At 39.1% G+C, this 18,794-nt stretch overlaps 2 protein-coding genes across 3 annotated transcripts in view; one reads left to right on the top strand and one right to left on the bottom strand.

Moving 5' to 3' along the window:
• The window catches only part of NMD3 (NMD3 ribosome export adaptor), a 60,472-nt gene that overhangs the window by 40,449 nt on the left and 1,229 nt on the right, over nt 1–18,794 (bottom strand). Inside the window, exon 1 of one of the 2 annotated variants that reach the window (XM_033122105.1) lies at nt 10,425–10,443. The exons of the other annotated variant lie outside the window; for it this stretch is intronic. The gene's annotated coding sequence lies outside the window, so the exon portion shown is untranslated. Of the gene's footprint in view, nt 1–10,424; nt 10,444–18,794 lie in introns of those variants that run through there. 2 annotated transcript variants of the gene reach the window in all.
• Nucleotides 14,576–15,924, top strand: LOC117032886 (POU domain, class 5, transcription factor 1-like). The gene has a single exon (XM_033124575.1). It carries the CDS (start codon nt 14,576–14,578, stop codon nt 15,686–15,688), a length of 1,113 nt encoding a protein of 370 aa, XP_032980466.1. The 3' UTR covers nt 15,689–15,924.

The following is an 18,794-nucleotide window of genomic DNA, read 5'->3' on the forward strand; positions in this document are numbered from 1 at the left end:
TCTTGCAATGTCTAGTGACGACATATATAATTGGACAGTCTATAGCTGGGGCAGATATTTTGCAGTCATTTTCTCCTTCTTTACTCTCAAGATTACTTGTCAACATGCATAATAAGCCTGACATTGTAGATTAGGCCCAAGAGCTGGTGCAAGGGCGCCTTCGCATGACTCCCAGAGTCACCTGGGTACCAGATCCTTGCTCTAGCTCCACAGCACGGTATTCAGGACGATATCTGGCCAAAGCTGTTCTAGCTTGGAGAGGTTAAGTAATGAATGAGGAGTTTATTTAGGAGTATGGGTACTATGCCCTCTACTCCTGCAAACCTAATGTGTGTCAGACGACTCTGAGACAGGTGAGGTACACCTGGCCAGGGTGCAGGTGTCTCCAGCACGTCCTCGAGCGCTTTAGCTCCCTGTAGGTAAGACTGGGTCTGAAGGGAACTTTGAAAGGTCTGATGTGAGCCTCACTTGCTCAGACCTGCCATCCCCAACTGGATGTCTGTTGGTATGGCCCTTTTGAGGGATCCTCCGGTGGAAGCACTTCTCTGTTACTATGAAATGAGAGCTGATCTCTCTCCTGCATACTCCCCCAGCTCTGACTTCGTGCTGCACCTTCAAATATGTAAACATTCTTTGATTTACCCAAGTGGTATCTTCCTGTGGTTGTTGAGTCAATCTGAGCCCATTATTCACATTTATCAAGTTGGTGTGTGTGCAGAACCAAATGTCTACGATAGCACCAAGATCTCTGATTGCTTTTCAAAGGAATTGGGTACGTTTATTGTAAAGCTGATGCCCAGTGATGGTTCTCTTCCTTGACCAAAGTGTAAGGCTCGCAGGGACCTTCCAGAACGGATCTCTTTCTATCACATCCATCTAACATGATTCTTCTTTTACATCTATCACAGATTCTTAAACTAAGTTCTGCTAAGTAACTCACATAAAAAATAAAGTTTAGGGCAAAACAGGCATACAAATTTAAGCAATGTGAAATGTGCAGTAGCAGTAAACCTTCTAAAAGGAGGGTCTTAGTGTAGCAAGAGTCTTTTTGTGTGTAATATTTTGATATGCTATATATGGAAGAAGAAAATCTTCAAAAGTAATTTGATACTAATTCGAAGGTTTAGGTATATAATTCTATAGGCATTAATAATCTCTGGAAAATATTTTTATCTGCAACATATAATGTAAAATTAACTTCTACTCAGCAGAAAGCTGTTCCTTGCCTCTGACTGAGCTTATGGCTGATGGAGCCCTCACTCTATTTCCAGCCTTCCTTTAACTATTTACCATATCTTTTACCAAGAATCATCCTTTCCTTTTCATTTTTACTACCAGTAACTTGCAGCTGTTTTCCCTTTGTGGATCCAGGCCAAAGGGGAAAAAGTGAACAAGGTTATTACGTCCTTGAAAACTTTTTAAAAGGCTATTTCACTCATCATAAAAGTCATATGTTTAAGAACTACGTAGAATTTTTTCAGATACATTACTCTGATATAATTTAGCTTCATAAAGGGTCAAGCATTTTCAAGGTTAATACAGATATTTGGTAAGTTTTTTTCTTTCATTTTCTGCGTTGTGTAATACTGCTGTTCTGTAGTGGAAAGGATAGAGTCACAAGGGATTAACAGTCCTTTCACAGTGTCTCCTAGTGAGATAATGGGATTCCATTACTTAACCTTCTGGTTTCTACTCCCCTACTCCTTCAGATATAATTAAATTAGCCTATTTACTTTGACCTTGGAATTATCAGTTAGGTCAGTTTTAATTTTGTTTAATGTAGAGAGTGGGTTTTAAAATAATGTTTTAAAGTAAACTCTTCATTGAAATGCAACATCTATAGAAAAGCACACATATCTTAAGTTGTACAGTTTGATGAATTTTCACAAACTGAACACACCTGTGTAAACAGTGCCAAATCAGAAAAAGAACATAAGCAAAACCCCAGATGCACCCTGATTCCAAGCGGTAGCCACTCTTCTGTAGATTACTTTTGCTTATTTTCGAACTTTGTATAAATGGAAACGTGCAGCATGTCTATCTGTGGGTTTGGCTTCTTTCACTCAACAGTACATTTATGAGATTCATCCATATTAGTACATGTAATAATAATTTGTTTATTTTCATTAAATACACTGTAGTTTATTCCATTACTGATGGATTTTGGGGTTGCTTTTAGTTCAGGGCTATTGTAGTGTTACTATAGTAAACATTCTTGCACATGTCTTTGCTGAATGTATGTGTGCATTTCTATCGGGGATATATCTAGGAACTGAGTTTTCGGGTCATAGGGCTTCACGTGGTATTGGCTCTTTTCATTAGTAGGTTCAGTAGTGTGCCGCAGTTGGTTCTCACTGCTCTCCAGAGCCAACAATTAAATATTCAGTAACTGAGAGCTGGTTGTTAAATACAACCACTATTAAAGATTATATTTCATAAACTTACATAAATTATATTAAAACAATGGTAATAAGTGCAAATTCATCTCCTCCTAGTTATTTTATTACACTTGACTATCATCTGTGCTATGAAGGACATTTACATCAATTGTATCTGTGTGGCGGAAATACTATATAATAAGCTGCTGTGCAGCTTTTCAGCAATATCCTGTGGGTGGTTTGAAATTGACCACAATGGAGTATTTACACTGTGGAGACTGGAAAATGCTACTAATCAGGGCTTGATTGATTGTTGTGTTGATTTACATAGACTTAAGAAAGAGATGGGGAAAATGTTAACAATGCAGATTAAACTCAGTGTCATGTTTGTAGTTAATAATGTTGTGAAAAGCTAAAAATAATTATCAAAGCATGGGTGAATTACAACCTTAGATATGGATACAAAAGTTCAACAAAAGTTAACAAAAGTCTTCTGTAAGAATCAATTGACTATACAGAATTTATAACAAAAAGTATATATTATACTGTATGTTTTATTATTATCTCTCAATTTGTGATGCATGAACATAACACCTTTATCCCACTCTGGAAAGCCAGTTGTCAAACATTTACCGGCACACCTCTGGTTATAGCGCTGTCACATTGTAATTTGAGTTTACTTGCCCCAATGACTAGGGATGTTGAATGCACTTTCATAAGTTTATTGGTCAATAGAATATCATTTTTTTGTAAAGTCCCTATTAAGTCTTTAGTCCATTTCTCTACTGTGTTCTTTTTCTTACTGATTTGTGGGACTTCTTTATATATTCTTGGTAAGTCCTTTATTCAATATATGTATTGCAAATGTCTTCTCCCAGTGAATGATTTGTCTTTTCACTCTCGTAATGGTGCTTTTTATGTAGAGAAGTTCTTGATTTTCATTTAGTACAATTTATCAACCTTTTCCTTTGTGGTTAATGTTGTGTGTGTCCAGTTTGAGAAACATTTGCTGTCTTTGAGGTGCCTAAGTTTTCTTCAAGAAGCTTTGCTGTTTTACCTGTCACATTTAGATCTGCAATACACTTGGAATCGATTTTTCTTTATGCTATGAGGTGGAAGCTAAGATTCATTTTCTTGTCCAGATGGATATCCAATTGGCCCAGTAATTTGTTAAAAAGACTATCTATTCACCTTTGTACTTCAGTATTCTTTTTGTCATAACCAAAACTATATGTGTGAGTCTTATAGGACAGTTTAAAATCAATGAAACAATGGACTTTTGCATTTTACAGATATTCCATCATTTCAATCATTTTAAATAATTCATCCAAGAGAGAAGAGATTTTATTTTATATGGTTAGGGAATAACTTCTCTCACCTCAAATCAATAACGTTTATTGATTTCCATTATGAGCAAGACTATGTATGGGCTAGCCTCTGAGAATATACACCACACAGACACATTAAAAAAAAAAGATCTACACACTCAATCCCTTTATCCTTTTTTCTCTTTTCTAAGCACAATGACACTGAAAGTCATAAAGTAAGCATTTTTGTCAATGTCTTTCTTTCCTAGATATTTATCTTTTGATAATTTTCAAACCATTTTCTTTCATAATATTAATTTCTTTCATAAAATTAAAGCAAGTTCTGAAAATAGATTAGCTATTGAACAAGTCAATATTTACATGTATAAACTTAAGAGAAAGAGTAGACTTACTTGTCAATAAAGAATGATTGATTTTTTTTTCCAAAAGAAAAACCAAGAGATTTTGTTTATCATGACAATTTGGTTTTTCCTATTTATAGGATAATGTACTGCAGAAATAATTAAAATAAATAAAATCCATTCAAGAAGAATATATGAATGGGAAAATAATTTCTCATATAAGAAAATTAATTTTTTTATTCTGCTATTGATCCTGTTGTTCAGAAAGAAAGCAAAAGCCCCACATTGTAACTGCATATGTGAAGCATTTTATAAAACAGTGCATCAGAGATTTTCTCTTCTTTCAATTTAATTGTACAAAAGATCTAATCTTCCACTAGAGGGCATCTTTACCCCATTTTGTCTTTTGTAAAAATAAATAACAGCAATTAATCTTTTGCATAATGTTGGTATATTACCTTTCAACTACACCTGACCCCAAAGAGAAAGTTGTGAATGATTCTGATGCTAAAAGGGCTCTTAGAAACACACATACAATCTTTTTCATTAGAAGTTCCAGTATTAATAACTGTTACTCTTATGAAATTATCTTTGGAACTAATTGTCATTCTTCCTTATCTCCTCTCTCTTCCACCAAAAACAACAACTACAAAAAAAAAAAAGCCCCTTTTAATATGGGCAGCATGACTACAACCAACACTAAAATATTTATTATATAATTTATTATGTAATCTATAAAATAAACTTTCTAAGTATTATCTTGATGGAAAAAAATAACAATGGAAAATATGGATACATTTGACTCAATATAAAAATTAAATATTTGAATCTAAGGTAAAAGTATAAACAAAATTGAAATGCAAATGACAGACTAGAAAAATAATTGTCACAAATGTGAAAATGGGTTAACAGCATTAATATATGTATAAACACCTATGCAGATACATAAAACACTAAGCTCCTGATAAAGGTAGACATAATAAAAGATTATTTAATGAACACAGTTAAAAAAATAATAAACCTTTTAATGAGTTTCCCTCTACCATTCTAGAAAACAAAAATTATCATTTATAATATATAAATTTAGAAAGATAATAAATGTTAATGAGGGTGGAGAGAGAAGTACAATTTCATGCACTGCAGGTGTAAGAAAGTGCTTACTTATAAATGCGAAAAGAATGCTTGAATTGGAAAAGTCTTCATTTTTTCATTCAAAACAGTATAGACTGGCTCAGGCAAAAGTCATCAGTAAATGTTAAATCTAAAAAAAACAAGTTTGATCAATAGCAGAATATTTTCATGGTCTTATGGTGTCTCCCCACTGTAGGAGAAGAAAAATAATGTTCCCTCTACCCTTCTAGGTTCTGTTAGAAGACAGATTAACAACAGGAAAACAAACAGGAGTTCATTAACATATGTGCCTCATTTACACATAGGAGATAGCTAAGAAAACTGAGTAAAACTCCCCCAAATGGTCCAAGCCACCAACTTAAATACCATCTTCAGCTAAAGACAAAAGACAGATGTTAGGGAATAGGGAGGCCAGGTATAGGAGGTTATCAGTAAACGGGGTAAGATTGTTATGCAGATTTAAGTCAATACCATCTCCATTGGTAAGAGTTTGTTGTTATTTAGAATCATCCTTGTCTTCCTGGTACAGAGAGGGAAACACACTTACCAATAGAGATTTCCATTAAAAAAGGGTAAATTCAACTCTGTTTTAGAGCTTCTATTATATCTGCTCTTTCTTAAAAAATAATCTCCAAGAAGTTTCAGTCCATGAGTTCAGTTGGTAGATTCCTCCATCTCATTGAACCAGTCTCTTAGTCCTGAGAATAGGTCAGTTTAGTTAGAGGTCTATCTATTTCAGGAGGAGGTGCAGGGGAGGAAAAATAATTTCCTCTACCTTTCTAGGTTCTTGGCTGACCCTCCCCTCCACCCTGTAATAAAAAGACAAATCAAGTGACGTAGCGATCTGGACACATGTTTGTTGCCAGGACTGTGCAACAACTGCAAGAAACAACATTTCACAGACAAGCGTTCAAGATCCAGGCTCCTGACTTCAGGTTCAAGATGGCGAAGTAAGAAGATCCTGAGCTCACTGCCTCTCATTGAACAGCTATCTCTAAGAATGACCGGAAGACCAACAGAACAGATTTTCTACAACCAAGGATAGAAAACCACATTGAGACAGGAAGAGGGGCAGAGACTCAATCTAGTCAGGACATACCCTGCCCCCCATTCCCTGTGTGGTGACCCACAAGCGGGAGGGATATCACAACCTCAGAGGTCCCCCAGGAAAAGCAACAGGTTCAAACCCCAGCCTGGGGGACCTGCACTGGGAAGAGGAACCCCATAACATCTGGCTTTGAAAACCAGCAGGGTTTACATCTGGGAAAGCCAAAGGGCTGTAGGAAACCAAGGTCGCACTCTTTCCAAGTCCCAGTGCAGAGGCAGTATTTTCAAAGGCACCAGGGTTATAAGTGAAGGTGATACATTAACTAATCTTAGCGTGTGTGCTGGAGGGGCAGGGATCTGTTCAAACTTTCTCCAGGGACAGAAGTGCTGGTGGGTGCCTTATTTTTTTCCTTTTCCTTTCTTTACTCTCCTTCCACCTATCTGGTCTGACACTGGCAGGCACCATTTCTGATCTTGCTAACACTGTTCATCCCATGGTGGCATTTCCCTGAGGACCCACCCCAGCTGGCACCTCTCCAAAGTGGTTCCTACTCTGCCAACCTCAGCCGTCACTGGTATCTCCTCAAAGTGGTCCCTGCCTCGCCACAGCTGGTGGGCAGCCTTAGACGGCACCAGTGCACACAGTGTGTCTGCAACAGTTGAAGTTGAACCTTGTAGCCAGCCACACCAGAGGCCCATCCTACACACCCACATGCCAGCAGCAGCTGCAGTGAAACCCACCAGCCAGCTGTACCGGGGGAAGGGCGGGGGGCTGCTCTGCACACCAGTGTACCCACAACAGTTGTGGTCAGGCCTCACAGTCAGAAACCAGCCCCGCCTACCAGTGCGTCTGTAGCAGTTGTGGCCCAGCTACAACAGGAGACCACACTAGTCCACACAGGGAACACCTCTGGAGAACCTGCTTCTGGTGACTAACAGGTGACTGCACAACTGGGCCTCACCTTCTATAGAAGGCCACTTTTTCAAAACCAGGAGACATAGCTGATCTACCTGATACATAAAAACAAACAGGCAAAATGAGGAGACAAAAGAATATGTTCCAACCAAAAAACAAGACAAAAACCCCAGAAAAAGAACTAAACAAAATGGAGGTAAGCTGTCTACTAGATAAAGAATTCAAAGTAACAGTCATAAAGATGCTCATCAAACTCTGCAGAATAGTGGGTCAATGCAATGAGAACTTCAACAAAGAGATAAATCATGTAAAAATTAAACAATCACAAGTAAAGAATATAACTGAAGTGAAAAAAAACACAATAGAGGGAATCAACAGCAGATCAGATGATGCAAAAGAAATGTGTCAGCTGTCAGGAAGACAGGATAGTGAAAGTCATGCAATTGGAAGAGCAAAATGAAAAAAGAATGAAAAAGAATGAGGATAGCATAAGGGAACTCTGGGGCAACATCAAGCACACTAACATTAGCATCACAGGAGTCCCAGAAGAAGAAGAGAGAGAAAGGGACAGAAAAGCTATTTGAAGAAATAATGGCTGAAAACTCTGCTAACCTGGCGATGGAAATAAACATCCAAGTCCAGGAAGGTGAGTCCCTCACAAGATGAACCCAAAGAGATCCACACTAAAGCACATAATAATTAAAATGTCAAAAGTTAAAGTAAGAATCTTAGAAGCAGCAAGAGAAAAACAACTAGTTACATACAAGGGAACCCCCATAAGACTATCAGCTGATTTTTCAGCAGAAACTTTGCAGGCCACAAGGGAGTGGCATGATATATTCAGTGCCATGAAAGGAAAAACCCTATAACCAAGAATATTCTACGCAGTAAGGTTATCATTCAGAATTGAAGGAGAGATAGTTTCCCAAACAAAAGCTAAAGCGTTCATCACCACTAAACCGACATTACAAGAAATGTTAAAAGGAATTCTTTAAGCAGAAATAAAAAGGCCATATCTAGAAATAAGAAAATATATGAAAGAAAAAAACAATCTCACTAGTAAAGGTAAAAATATATAGTAAAGATAGACCAAGCATTTGTAAAGCCAGTATGAAAAGAAAATGACAGTAAGTACATATGTATCAACAATTACTTTAAATGTAAATGGACTGAGAGCTCCATTCAAAAGACATAGGATGGCTGAACGAATAAAACAAACAAACAAACAAACAAACAAAACAAGACCCACACATATGCAGCCTACAAGAGACTCATTTCAGATCTAAAGACACAACTGAAAGTAAAGGGATGGAAAAAGATAATCTATGCAAACAGAAATGAAAAGATGGGGTAGCAATACTTAGACAAAACAGACTTTAAAACCAAGACTATAATAAGAAACAAGGGTAAGACATAATGATAAAGGGATCAATCCAACAAGAGGAGATGACACTTGTAAACATCTGTGGACCCAACAAAGGAGCATCCAAATACATACAGTAAATATTAACAGACATAAATGGACAGATTGACAGTAGTGCAATAATTGTAGGGGACTTAAAAACCCACTTACATGTGGATCCAGACAAAATCAACAAGAGAACATTGGCCATAAGCGACATATTAGACTAGATAGACTTAATAGATATATACAGAACATTCTATGCAAAAAAAACCAGTAGAATACATATTCTTTTCAAGTGCACATGAACATTCTCCAGGAAGCATCACATGTTAGGCCACAAAACAAGTCTCAATAAATTTAAGAAGACTGAAATCAGATCAAGCATCTCTTTTGAACATTAATAGCATGAAACTAGAAATCAATTATAAGAGGCAAACTGGAAAAAAAAAACACATGGGAGGCTCAACAACATGCTACTAAACAACTAATGGGTCAGTGAAGAAAGCAAAGGAAATCAAAAAATACCTTGAAACAAATGAAAATGGAAACGCTACAAAATCTATGAGACTCAGCAAAGCGTTTCTAAGGGTGAAGTTTATAGCAATAGAGGCCTAACTTAAGAAACAAAAAAAAATCTCAAACAATCTAACCTTACACCTAAAGGAACTAGAAAAGAAGAACAAACAAGCCTAAAGTTAGTAGAAGGAAGAAAATAATAAAGACCAGAGCTGAAGTAAAGGAAATCGAAGTTGGAGACCTCACTGCCTGATTTCAAACTATACTGCAATGCTTTAACAATCAAAACAATATGGTGCTGGCACAAAAACACACATAGATCAATGGAACAGAATAGAGAGGCCAGAAATAAACTCATGCTTATATAAGCAATTTAATTTACAACAAAAGAGGCAAGAGTATACGATGGGGAAAAGTCTTCAATAAATGGTGTTAGAAAAATCTGGGCCACTTTCTTACACCACATACAAAAATAAACTCAAAATGGATTCAAGACTTATATGTAAGAGACCTGAAACCATAAAACTAGAAGAAAACATAGGCAGTAAACTCTTTGACATCAGTGTTAGAAGTATATTTTTCGATGTGTCTCCTCTAGCAAGGGCAACAAAATAAAAAACAAAATGGGACTATGTTAGGCCAGAAAGTTTTTGCATAGCAAAGGAAACCATCAATAAAATGGAAAGGTCACTGAATGGGGGAAGATATTTCCAGATGATATATCTGATAATGGATTAATATCCAAAAAATATAAAGAATTTATACAATTCAACATCAAAAAACCAAACAATCCAATTCAAAAATGGGCAAAAGACCTCAACTAACATTTCTCCAAAAAAGACATGCAGATAGCAACCAGTCACATCAAAACGTGCTCAAATTCACTAATCATCAGGGAAACGCAGGTAAAAACCCCAACAACATCACCTTACACCTGTCAGAACGGCTGTCATCAAAAAGACAAACGACAAGTGTTGGCGAGGATGTGGAGAAAAGGGAACCCTCGGGCACTGTTGGTGGATTGTAAATTGGTGCAACCACTATGGAAAACACTATGGAGGTTCTTCAGAAAATTAAAAATAAAACTACCAAACAAGTCAGCAATTTCAGTTCTGGGCATTTATCCGAAGAAAACAAAAAAACTAATTCAAAAAGATATATGCACCCTTATGTTCACTGCAGTATTATTTACAATCGCCGTGATATGAAAGCAACATCAATGTCCACTGATAGACGAATGGATAAATAAGATATATATACCTTATCTCTCTCACACGCACACACACACACACACACACACACACACACACACAGGTCTGACAATCAAGTTTGCGAACTCATCCTACAAAAAGTACTACATACCTCACTGTTGAATATCACTACGGTCACCTTCGAAGGACTCCCCTTGGGAAGCCAGTGCCTAGTCCACCCTTCGAAGCAATTCTGGAACTCTTTTTCTGGAATGGCCATCAGAGCTGTCGTTGCATTACCCTGAACGTCATCAAAATGTCTTCCTTTCAATATTTCCTTTATCTTCAGGTAAAGAAAGAAATCATTGGGGACCAGATCAGGTGAGTAGGGAGGATGTTCCAATGCAGTTATTTATTTACTGGCTAAAAACTCCCTCACAGACAGTGCCCTGTGAGCTGGTGCACTGTCGTCACGCAAGAGCCATGAATGTTGGTAAAAAGTTCAGTTCATCTAACTTTTTCACACAGTCTTTTCAGCACTTCCAAACAGTAAACTTGGTTCACTGTTTAGCTAATTGGTACAAATTCATAATGAATAATCCCTCTGATATCAAAAAAGGTTAGCAACATCATTACAAGTTCGCAGAAGGTGCTAAAAAAATGTATACACATTTTAGGAAAGGAAAAAACTATTGAAATTACACTGATGGTAACCACTTTGAGCACCTCTTGTAATTTCAGAAGTCAAATGTAACTTGTATTTATCTTTTGTTAGTGGTATATATTGAGTATTATAATTTTAATACAGTTTTTTCCTTTCTTTAAATGTGTATACATTTTTTTTTGTCATTCTATGGTATGTACACAAAGAAAGAAAGAGAGAGAGAGAAAGAGATTTAAAGAAATAAAGACATCTAATCTGAACTTCCCTTATCTTACTAAAGCAGAAACCCCTGATAATGCAGCCGCCATGAACCCCACTTCAAGAGAGTTTCCTGTTTGGGAGGAAACAGACTCAGTCCCAGGAAGTAAGAATTCAGTTGCCACAAATTCCCCTATAGGGCAATTTCCAGGTAGGAAAGAGACTGCCTATTTGCCCAGTAAAATCTTCAACTTTCCCAAAGAAGCCCTTAACCACTACCCCCCAACTTTTTCCCTTATTAAACTGCTATATAAACTGTTATGAGTAGGCCTGCTGCTGTATAAACTGTTACGTGTTCTCCTGTGAATCTGGATATTGTCAGTGAACTCCCAGGTTCACATCACCCCACTCTGACCTAAATTGGTAAAGAAAATGTCCATCCTTCCCACCCCCCCAATCCACAACAAAGAGAATGATAAATTAATCTAGGCAGAGGCTATATGAGTGTTTTTTTTGTACTATTCTGGCAAATTATCTGTAAGTTTGAAATTATTGACAAATAAAAAGTTATATAAGAAAATAGAGCTACTCATTGAAATGATATCTGTAAAAGCAAAAAAGAAGATAATTACTAAAGAAATTTTTCTGTATCCATTCAGTGTTATCATAGTCATAAAACTGGTATTTGAAAAAATGTTCCATAACCTGGAAAAGTGATACATCAATGTTCCTTTTAAAAAAAAAGTAGAAATCAATAATTCATACAGGATGATCCCCATTAGGCCAATCATTAAATAGCTTATGTGTTTGTCCCAGATGTCAATTTATGTAAGAAGATCCTAATACAATTGATTCCAACTTCATAACTGGAAAACCAGAGTCACTTTGAACAGCTCTAGGAGTTAAAATGTGTCTCTGTTTGGAGGTGGGGGGCATGGAGAAGGGGCTACTACATTTCTCGTTGTCTTCTCCGGCTCCAAACATTTGCTTGTCATAAATTATTTCATACAATTAGTTAAGTAAAGCAGAAGAAAGAATAATGAAACTCCTTTTATCTCCTTGAGAGACAAAAGACAAATAGTCAAGGTACCCTGCTAGGTTAACTCCAGAGTTGTGTACAGACATTTCAAAGGAGTATGAAGCATGGAGCTTGGAGACATCTCTGCACAGGGGAAACAGGAGATGGGGATTATCTAACCCTGGAAAGATTTATCTACCCACAAATTTCCAAAAAGTTACAACAGAAACTCAAGGCCCATTCTGTTTCTAAAGAGATCCTTTCAAAAGGAAAGAAAGAGGGAACATTCTTCTTTCCTTTTACAGGCAGAGAAAAATTGTTTTTATTTATTCTCGCATGTATGTAGCAGCTTGTTGGACTTTTGGAATGATGTGTATGAAGGGTGGAACGACATAATAGTGGCACCTGACAAACCACTGAAAGATGAACTTTAGATATCTTTGTTATTTAAGTCTTCTGGCCATCCCAACTGGAATTTTGTCTAGAGCACCTCTATCTCAGCAGGCTCTGTCCTCCTGCTGTGTTTCTTTATTCCCTTTCTGACTTCACACTGCCTGCTTCTCCCCTTTGGACACATTTCCCCCTAGATTTCCCCCAAGAAACTCCATTTCCCTTGTATTATCATGCATAGCAATTGCGTTTTCCATCCACTACTGGGCTCTGAAAACTCAGTGACCTTTCCGCACCCCCAAATGCTCTAATGCTGCTCTTCAATAACTGTGGGCATCATCTCCAGATCCTGCCCTTTATCTGCAGAGAGAAATGGACGGAAGCTTCGCAATTTCAGTCTTTTCCCATCAGTCTCCGAGGAGAAGGAAGAGAAAGGCAGAGATGTATCACTCAATTGCTGATATGAATTATGCCAGCCTCCCCCTCCATACTCCTTTCGGAAGGCAGAAACAGCTGTACTCGGGTTTGCTTTTAAATTATTATTTTTCTCGGGTTTTTCATATTTATTTGTCCTCAGATACCTATTTTTATTCATGTCTCATGTAAAAATTGAGATGCCATGAAGGGATGAAATACCACTTTTATAAGTGAAATTAGCAAAATTTTTGGTTTTGTAAGACCGGAGAAGTTAAAAATACATTGTCAGTATCTAGCGGAGTAGGACGTTGGCATTGATAACCATATTCAAGGTTAAATTTTAACCTACGTTCGGAGTCCCAATTTTCTGAAATTGTCTTCAAACACTGCACACCCAAAGAGCACCGAGACAGAGCTGCAAACGTGTTCACTATGTGAAGTAAATATTAGCAACTAAGGAAGGACCCCATATAAATTAAGCTGTCTTTCTCATTGTCACTAATACAAGTGCAAAATGACTGCCTGTCACATGCCAGGAAATGCTGCCAAAAGGCTGGAGAAACAATCAGAGTGTTCGGAATAAATCACAGACTTTTCAAGGCTACGGGAGGTTGATGTGACTCATCTGTGTTCATGATGGACTCTGACTAAGATATTGACCATCAATCTGTCAAACGTCTCATGATGACATTTAGGAGAAGCTATTTAACTTCCTTCAAAAAAGAATTCAATTCACCTAAAGAGTTTAACCAAATAGATAACACAGTCAAAACACTGAAATTCCTTGATAAGCCTCAAAAGAAAACTGTCTGCAATTGTCTACCTGCAGGTTGGGGAAGAAATCACAATCGGGAGTACACGTTCTCAACATGACCACGTCTCTGGGAGGGTCAGCAGGGAACCTTCATATTCAAAAAATGGGCAAGTCCTGGACTGGAATGTCCATTTCAATATGAAAGAGAAAAGAGGTAACTATGTAGGCGCATTGTATTAGTCTACTCGAGCTGCTGTAACAAAAAACCAGACTGTGGCTCAAACAGAAATTCTCTTCAGTTTTGGAGGCTGCCGGTCCAAGATCAAGGTGTTAGCAGATCTGATTTCTTCGAGGCCTGTCTCCTTGGTTTGGGGACTGCCACCTTCTTGCTGTGTCCTTATATGGCCTTTCCTCCCTACGTGCTCACCTCTGGTGTTCTCTGTGTGTCCAAATGTCCTCTTCTTATAAGGACACCAGTTGTATTGGATTAGGGCCTCACCCTAATAAACCCATTTTAATTTAATCACCTCTTCAAAGGCCCCATCTCCAACAGGTACCGCATTCTGAGGTACCGGGAATTAAGGTTTCAACATCTGAATCTGGGGAGGACAGAGTTCAATCCATAAACACATATGTATGGAAGTTAGTGGGAGAACTGTAATCAAGTACTACATGTACATAATAAACTATGTCCTTCCCCCATTTCCCTCGAGTTTTACATAAACTGTTTTTTTCTAAAGTCTAAGATGTCATCAAATGTAAAATTTCACTTCCTGTGATTACTTGAAGTTAATTAAAAAATTAAAGCAGAAAACTCCTCTAAACTTTTTTTCTATTTTGCTAAAATTCCAATTGAACATGTATTGATTTTATAATAAAAAAATGTTGGGGGGGTTTGGGGCGCCGTCCTTCCCCATAGCAGGACACCTGGTTTCCGACTTTGCCTTCTCGCCCCCACCGGGTGGTGGAGGCGATGGGCCAGGAGGGCCGGAGCCCGGCTGGGTTGACCCTCGAACCTGGTTGAGCTTCCAGAGCCCTCCCGGCGGCTCAGGAATTGGGCCGGGCCTTGGCCCCAGCGCAGAGGTATGGGGGATTCCCTCGTGCCCTCCGCCGTATGAGATCTGCAGGGGGATGGCCTACTGTGGACCTCAGGTTGGAGTGGGGCTGGTGCCCCAAGGCGGCCTGGAGACCCCTCAGCCCGAGGGCGAGGCAGGAGCCGGAGTGGAGAGCAGCTCTGAAGGGACCTCCCCTGAACCCTGCGCTGCTCCGCCTGGGGTGGTGAAGCTGGACAAGGAGAAACTCAAGCAAAACCCTGAAGAGGAGGACATGAAAGCTCTGCAGAAAGACCTCGAGCAGTTTGCCAAGCTCCTGAAGCAGAAGAGGATCACCCTGGGGTACACCCAGGCCGACATGGGGCTCACCCTGGGGGTTCTGTTTGGGAAGGTGTTCAGCCAGACAACCATCTGCCGCTTCGAGGCTCTGCAGCTCAGCTTGAAGAACATGTGTAAGCTGCGGCCCCTGCTGCAGAAGTGGGTGGAGGAAGCTGACAACAACGAGAATCTGCAGGAGATACGCAAAGCAGAGACGCTGGTGCAAGCCCGAAAGAGAAAGTGGACAAGCATCGAGAACCGAGTGAGGGGCAACCTAGAGAGCATGTTCCTGCAGTGCCCGAAGCTCACCCTGCAGCAGATCAGCCACATCGCCCAGCAGCTGGGGCTTGAGAAGGATGTGGTCCGAGTGTGGTTCTGCAACCGTCGCCAGAAGGGCAAACGATCAAGCAGTGACTATTCTCAACGAGAGGATTTTGAGGCTTCTGGGCCTCCTTTCTCAGGGGGACCAGTATCCTTTCCTCTGGCACCAGGGCCCCATTTTGGTACCCCAGGCTATGCGGGCCCTCACTTCACTACGCTGTACTCCTCAGTCCCTTTCCCTGAGGGTGAAGCCTTTCCCTCTGTGTCTGTGGCCACTCTGGGCTCTCCCATGCATTCAAACTGAGGTGCCTGCCCTTTGCCAGAAAGGGGAGAGCCAGGGAGAGAACCCTGAGGATTGTACCAGGGCTTTGGGGTTAAGTTCTTAGTTCACTAAGGAATTGGGAACACAGAGGGTGTGGGGGCAGGGAGTTTCGGGCAACTGGTTGGAGGGAAGATGAGGTTCAATGACGCTCTTGATTATAATCCCCACATCACTCATCACTTTGATCTTAAATAAAGAAGCCTGGGACACAGTAAAAACAAACAAACAAACAAAAAACAAACGAAAAATTTTAAATAAATAAAATGAAATCTACTTACAATCTATTCCGTCTGAAAACAGGTAGCTAAAAGACAACCAGCCCTCTTTTCTTTCATTTATCCCATTCCCAACTGCGTTACAATTTGGAGAGAAATCATAGTATTCCAGAGTTGCGAAGACGGAAAGCAGCCATGCAATACTATAGGATGGAGAACTAAGAATGTCTTCATCATTATGATTTTCCTATGTGACTGTCCGTAAAAAATGACTTTACTATCTTAAGAAACTCTTGTTCAGGAAAATAAAATTGTAAATAACTTTATTGTTTCTTTTAGGAATTTCCTGAAAGTACTAAACTAATAACAATAGTTAGCTCAACTCAGTTTATCAACTCTCTGAGACTTGCTTTGAAACACTCCCCTCACTGTATCAACCAATTGCAAACTATTATGTCCCAACTTTGCCATTTCTTATCAAGTCCTCCCTCCACCCCAGCAAACCCCAGACCCTCTCCTTCATCCGTCTCACCCTGCATTTCAAGGCTCACCTTAAACCACATCCTAAAAGAGTTTCATAAACATCCTTCCTCTGCTCTCCCCACTTTGAAACACTGCCAAGACTGTGCAAGGTAGTCTTCTCCTTTATCATTGTAAGCAATAAACTCAGCTTTGTTTTATCAACAGGATATCTTGGTAGTTTTTTCAGGGAGCCAGTGTTCACCATTTAGAAGACTCTTGAGAAGTTACCCAGTTCTGTTATCTATCATGCTTGAGTCTCTCACATATTATCCCTCACAAGTGATATTCTGGTTTCTACTAGGACACGTCTCGGGCTTGGGATCTCACTACCTTCCAAGTCATTGTCATTTAAACAGTGACATCATTGGGGTTGTCCAGGTGTTTAACAGGAGGTAATAATATGATGGTGATAAATAATATCATTTGAGTGAGTGAAAAGATGAAGCACATTTCAGGTTTAATTGCTACTCTTTCCAGTCAGCTAAGAAAACCATGATTAACAATTTTACGTACCTCCTTTCAATCTCTTTTCTTTTTCTGAGTTTTATTTCTTCCCTGCTCCATCTTTGTAAATATATATATGATTTTTTTGTTTGTTTGTGATTAATACATTCTCTGTATAGAACATTTTTGGAAACATCAAAAAGAAGTGAAGAGAAAAATTAATCTTTTGAATGTGAAAAACAAAAAGCTTAGGTAATAAATGAAATTTTAGAAAATATATTTAATTTTACTTTCAGAGTTTTATAACTGTTTTCTATAGATTTCTGATTTCCTTGTTATATTCTTGCTAAGTTAAAAAATTAATAAAACTAGATTGTGAAAAAAGAAAAGGGAATGACATCTATTATCCTAATATCTAATATCTTAAAATCTATTAATTAGGAAAAATACAAATGTCTGACACATCAACAATCAGAATAATAATAGCATTGCTGATTATCATTTTGATGGCAGAAGTCAGACACACTGGCAAAAAGTTCCTGCCAGTAAACCAAATGAAAATCTTTCTGCATTTCTACTTACCCATGAAAACTACTTAATATTCTAATTTCAAGGAGGGGAAATGTAAGACTAAGTCTGAATTAATAAGATGTTAGTCATGAGCATATAGGAAAAGGATGTGTGTGCATGTCTGGGGTGTTTGCCAACACCAACAATCAGTTCCCGGATTCTCTGGACACCAGCTGGAGGCCTACAATCCAATTTTGATAGTAAGTACTTGGAATTAGCACAGACCCCACATGTTAAGGACTTAGTCCTCTGAAAGACCCCCCATTTCAGACACCAATCCCAAACCCGGGCCACCCATACTTCTGACCAACCATAAATGGGATCCCATAATCCCCCTCTTAAGGTTTGATAACTCACTAGAATTGCTCACAGAACTCAGCGAAACCTTGACTTACATTTACCAGTTTATGATAAAGGACACAACTCAGGAGCAGTAAGATGGAAGTGATGCACAGGGCCTGGTGGGGGAGCTTCTACGCCTTCTCTTGGCTTGCCACTCTCCCAGCACTTCAATTGTTCACCATCCCGGGAGCTCATCAAATCTGGTCTTTCAAAGGTTTTTATAGTTTTAATCTCCAATCTCTGCTTCCCTCCCTGGAGGTCAATGGGTGGGACTAATCACTTGGCCTTTCTGGTGACCAGCCACCTGTAAGGCCGGCTAGGGGCCCCAACCTAAGTCACCTCATTAGTATAAATTCAGTTGTATTCAAGGGGGTTCATTATGAATAACAGCCATTCCTACAGGCAGGAAATTCCAAGGATTTTAGAAGTTCTGCCCTCCACCTCTGCATCTACAACCATGGTGTGCCTAAGACCTACTCCTCCAGTTCATTTTCTCCAGAAAATAAGCCAGTGAATGTCTGTCTGGAAGTAGTCACTGGATGCATAGGAGGGTCTAATCTTTCTGAATACTGACTTCAGGAGATCACTCAGTTTCCAATACCACATCTTAACACCTGGTATCGCTGATATGTGAGTCCTTCGGGGATTCTGTAGGACAGACAGGTTCATTGCTTGACTCTCAGCTCGTCTTTAGCTTGCAACGACCAACAGAATATGGTAGACCTGATGCTGTGTGACTTCTGAGCCTCAACCTCAAGAGATGCTGCAGCTTCTGTTCTCATCCAACCTACTGGAGAAGGAGAGGCCATATAGGGGAGAACTGAGGCCCCAGTCAACTGCCAGACATGTGAATGAGGCCCCTGAGAACCAACTATTCCTGAGCCAACCTGCCAACTAATCACAAATGTATCACTGAGCCCAGACAAATCCTCACAGAGCAGAGAAAAATTCACCATAGCTAAGCCCTATTTGAAGTACCAACCCACAGAATCATA

Source organism: Rhinolophus ferrumequinum, chromosome 2, assembly GCF_004115265.2.
Source record: "Rhinolophus ferrumequinum isolate MPI-CBG mRhiFer1 chromosome 2, mRhiFer1_v1.p, whole genome shotgun sequence".
In the NCBI taxonomy this organism is placed as follows: Eukaryota; Metazoa; Chordata; class Mammalia; order Chiroptera; family Rhinolophidae; genus Rhinolophus; species Rhinolophus ferrumequinum.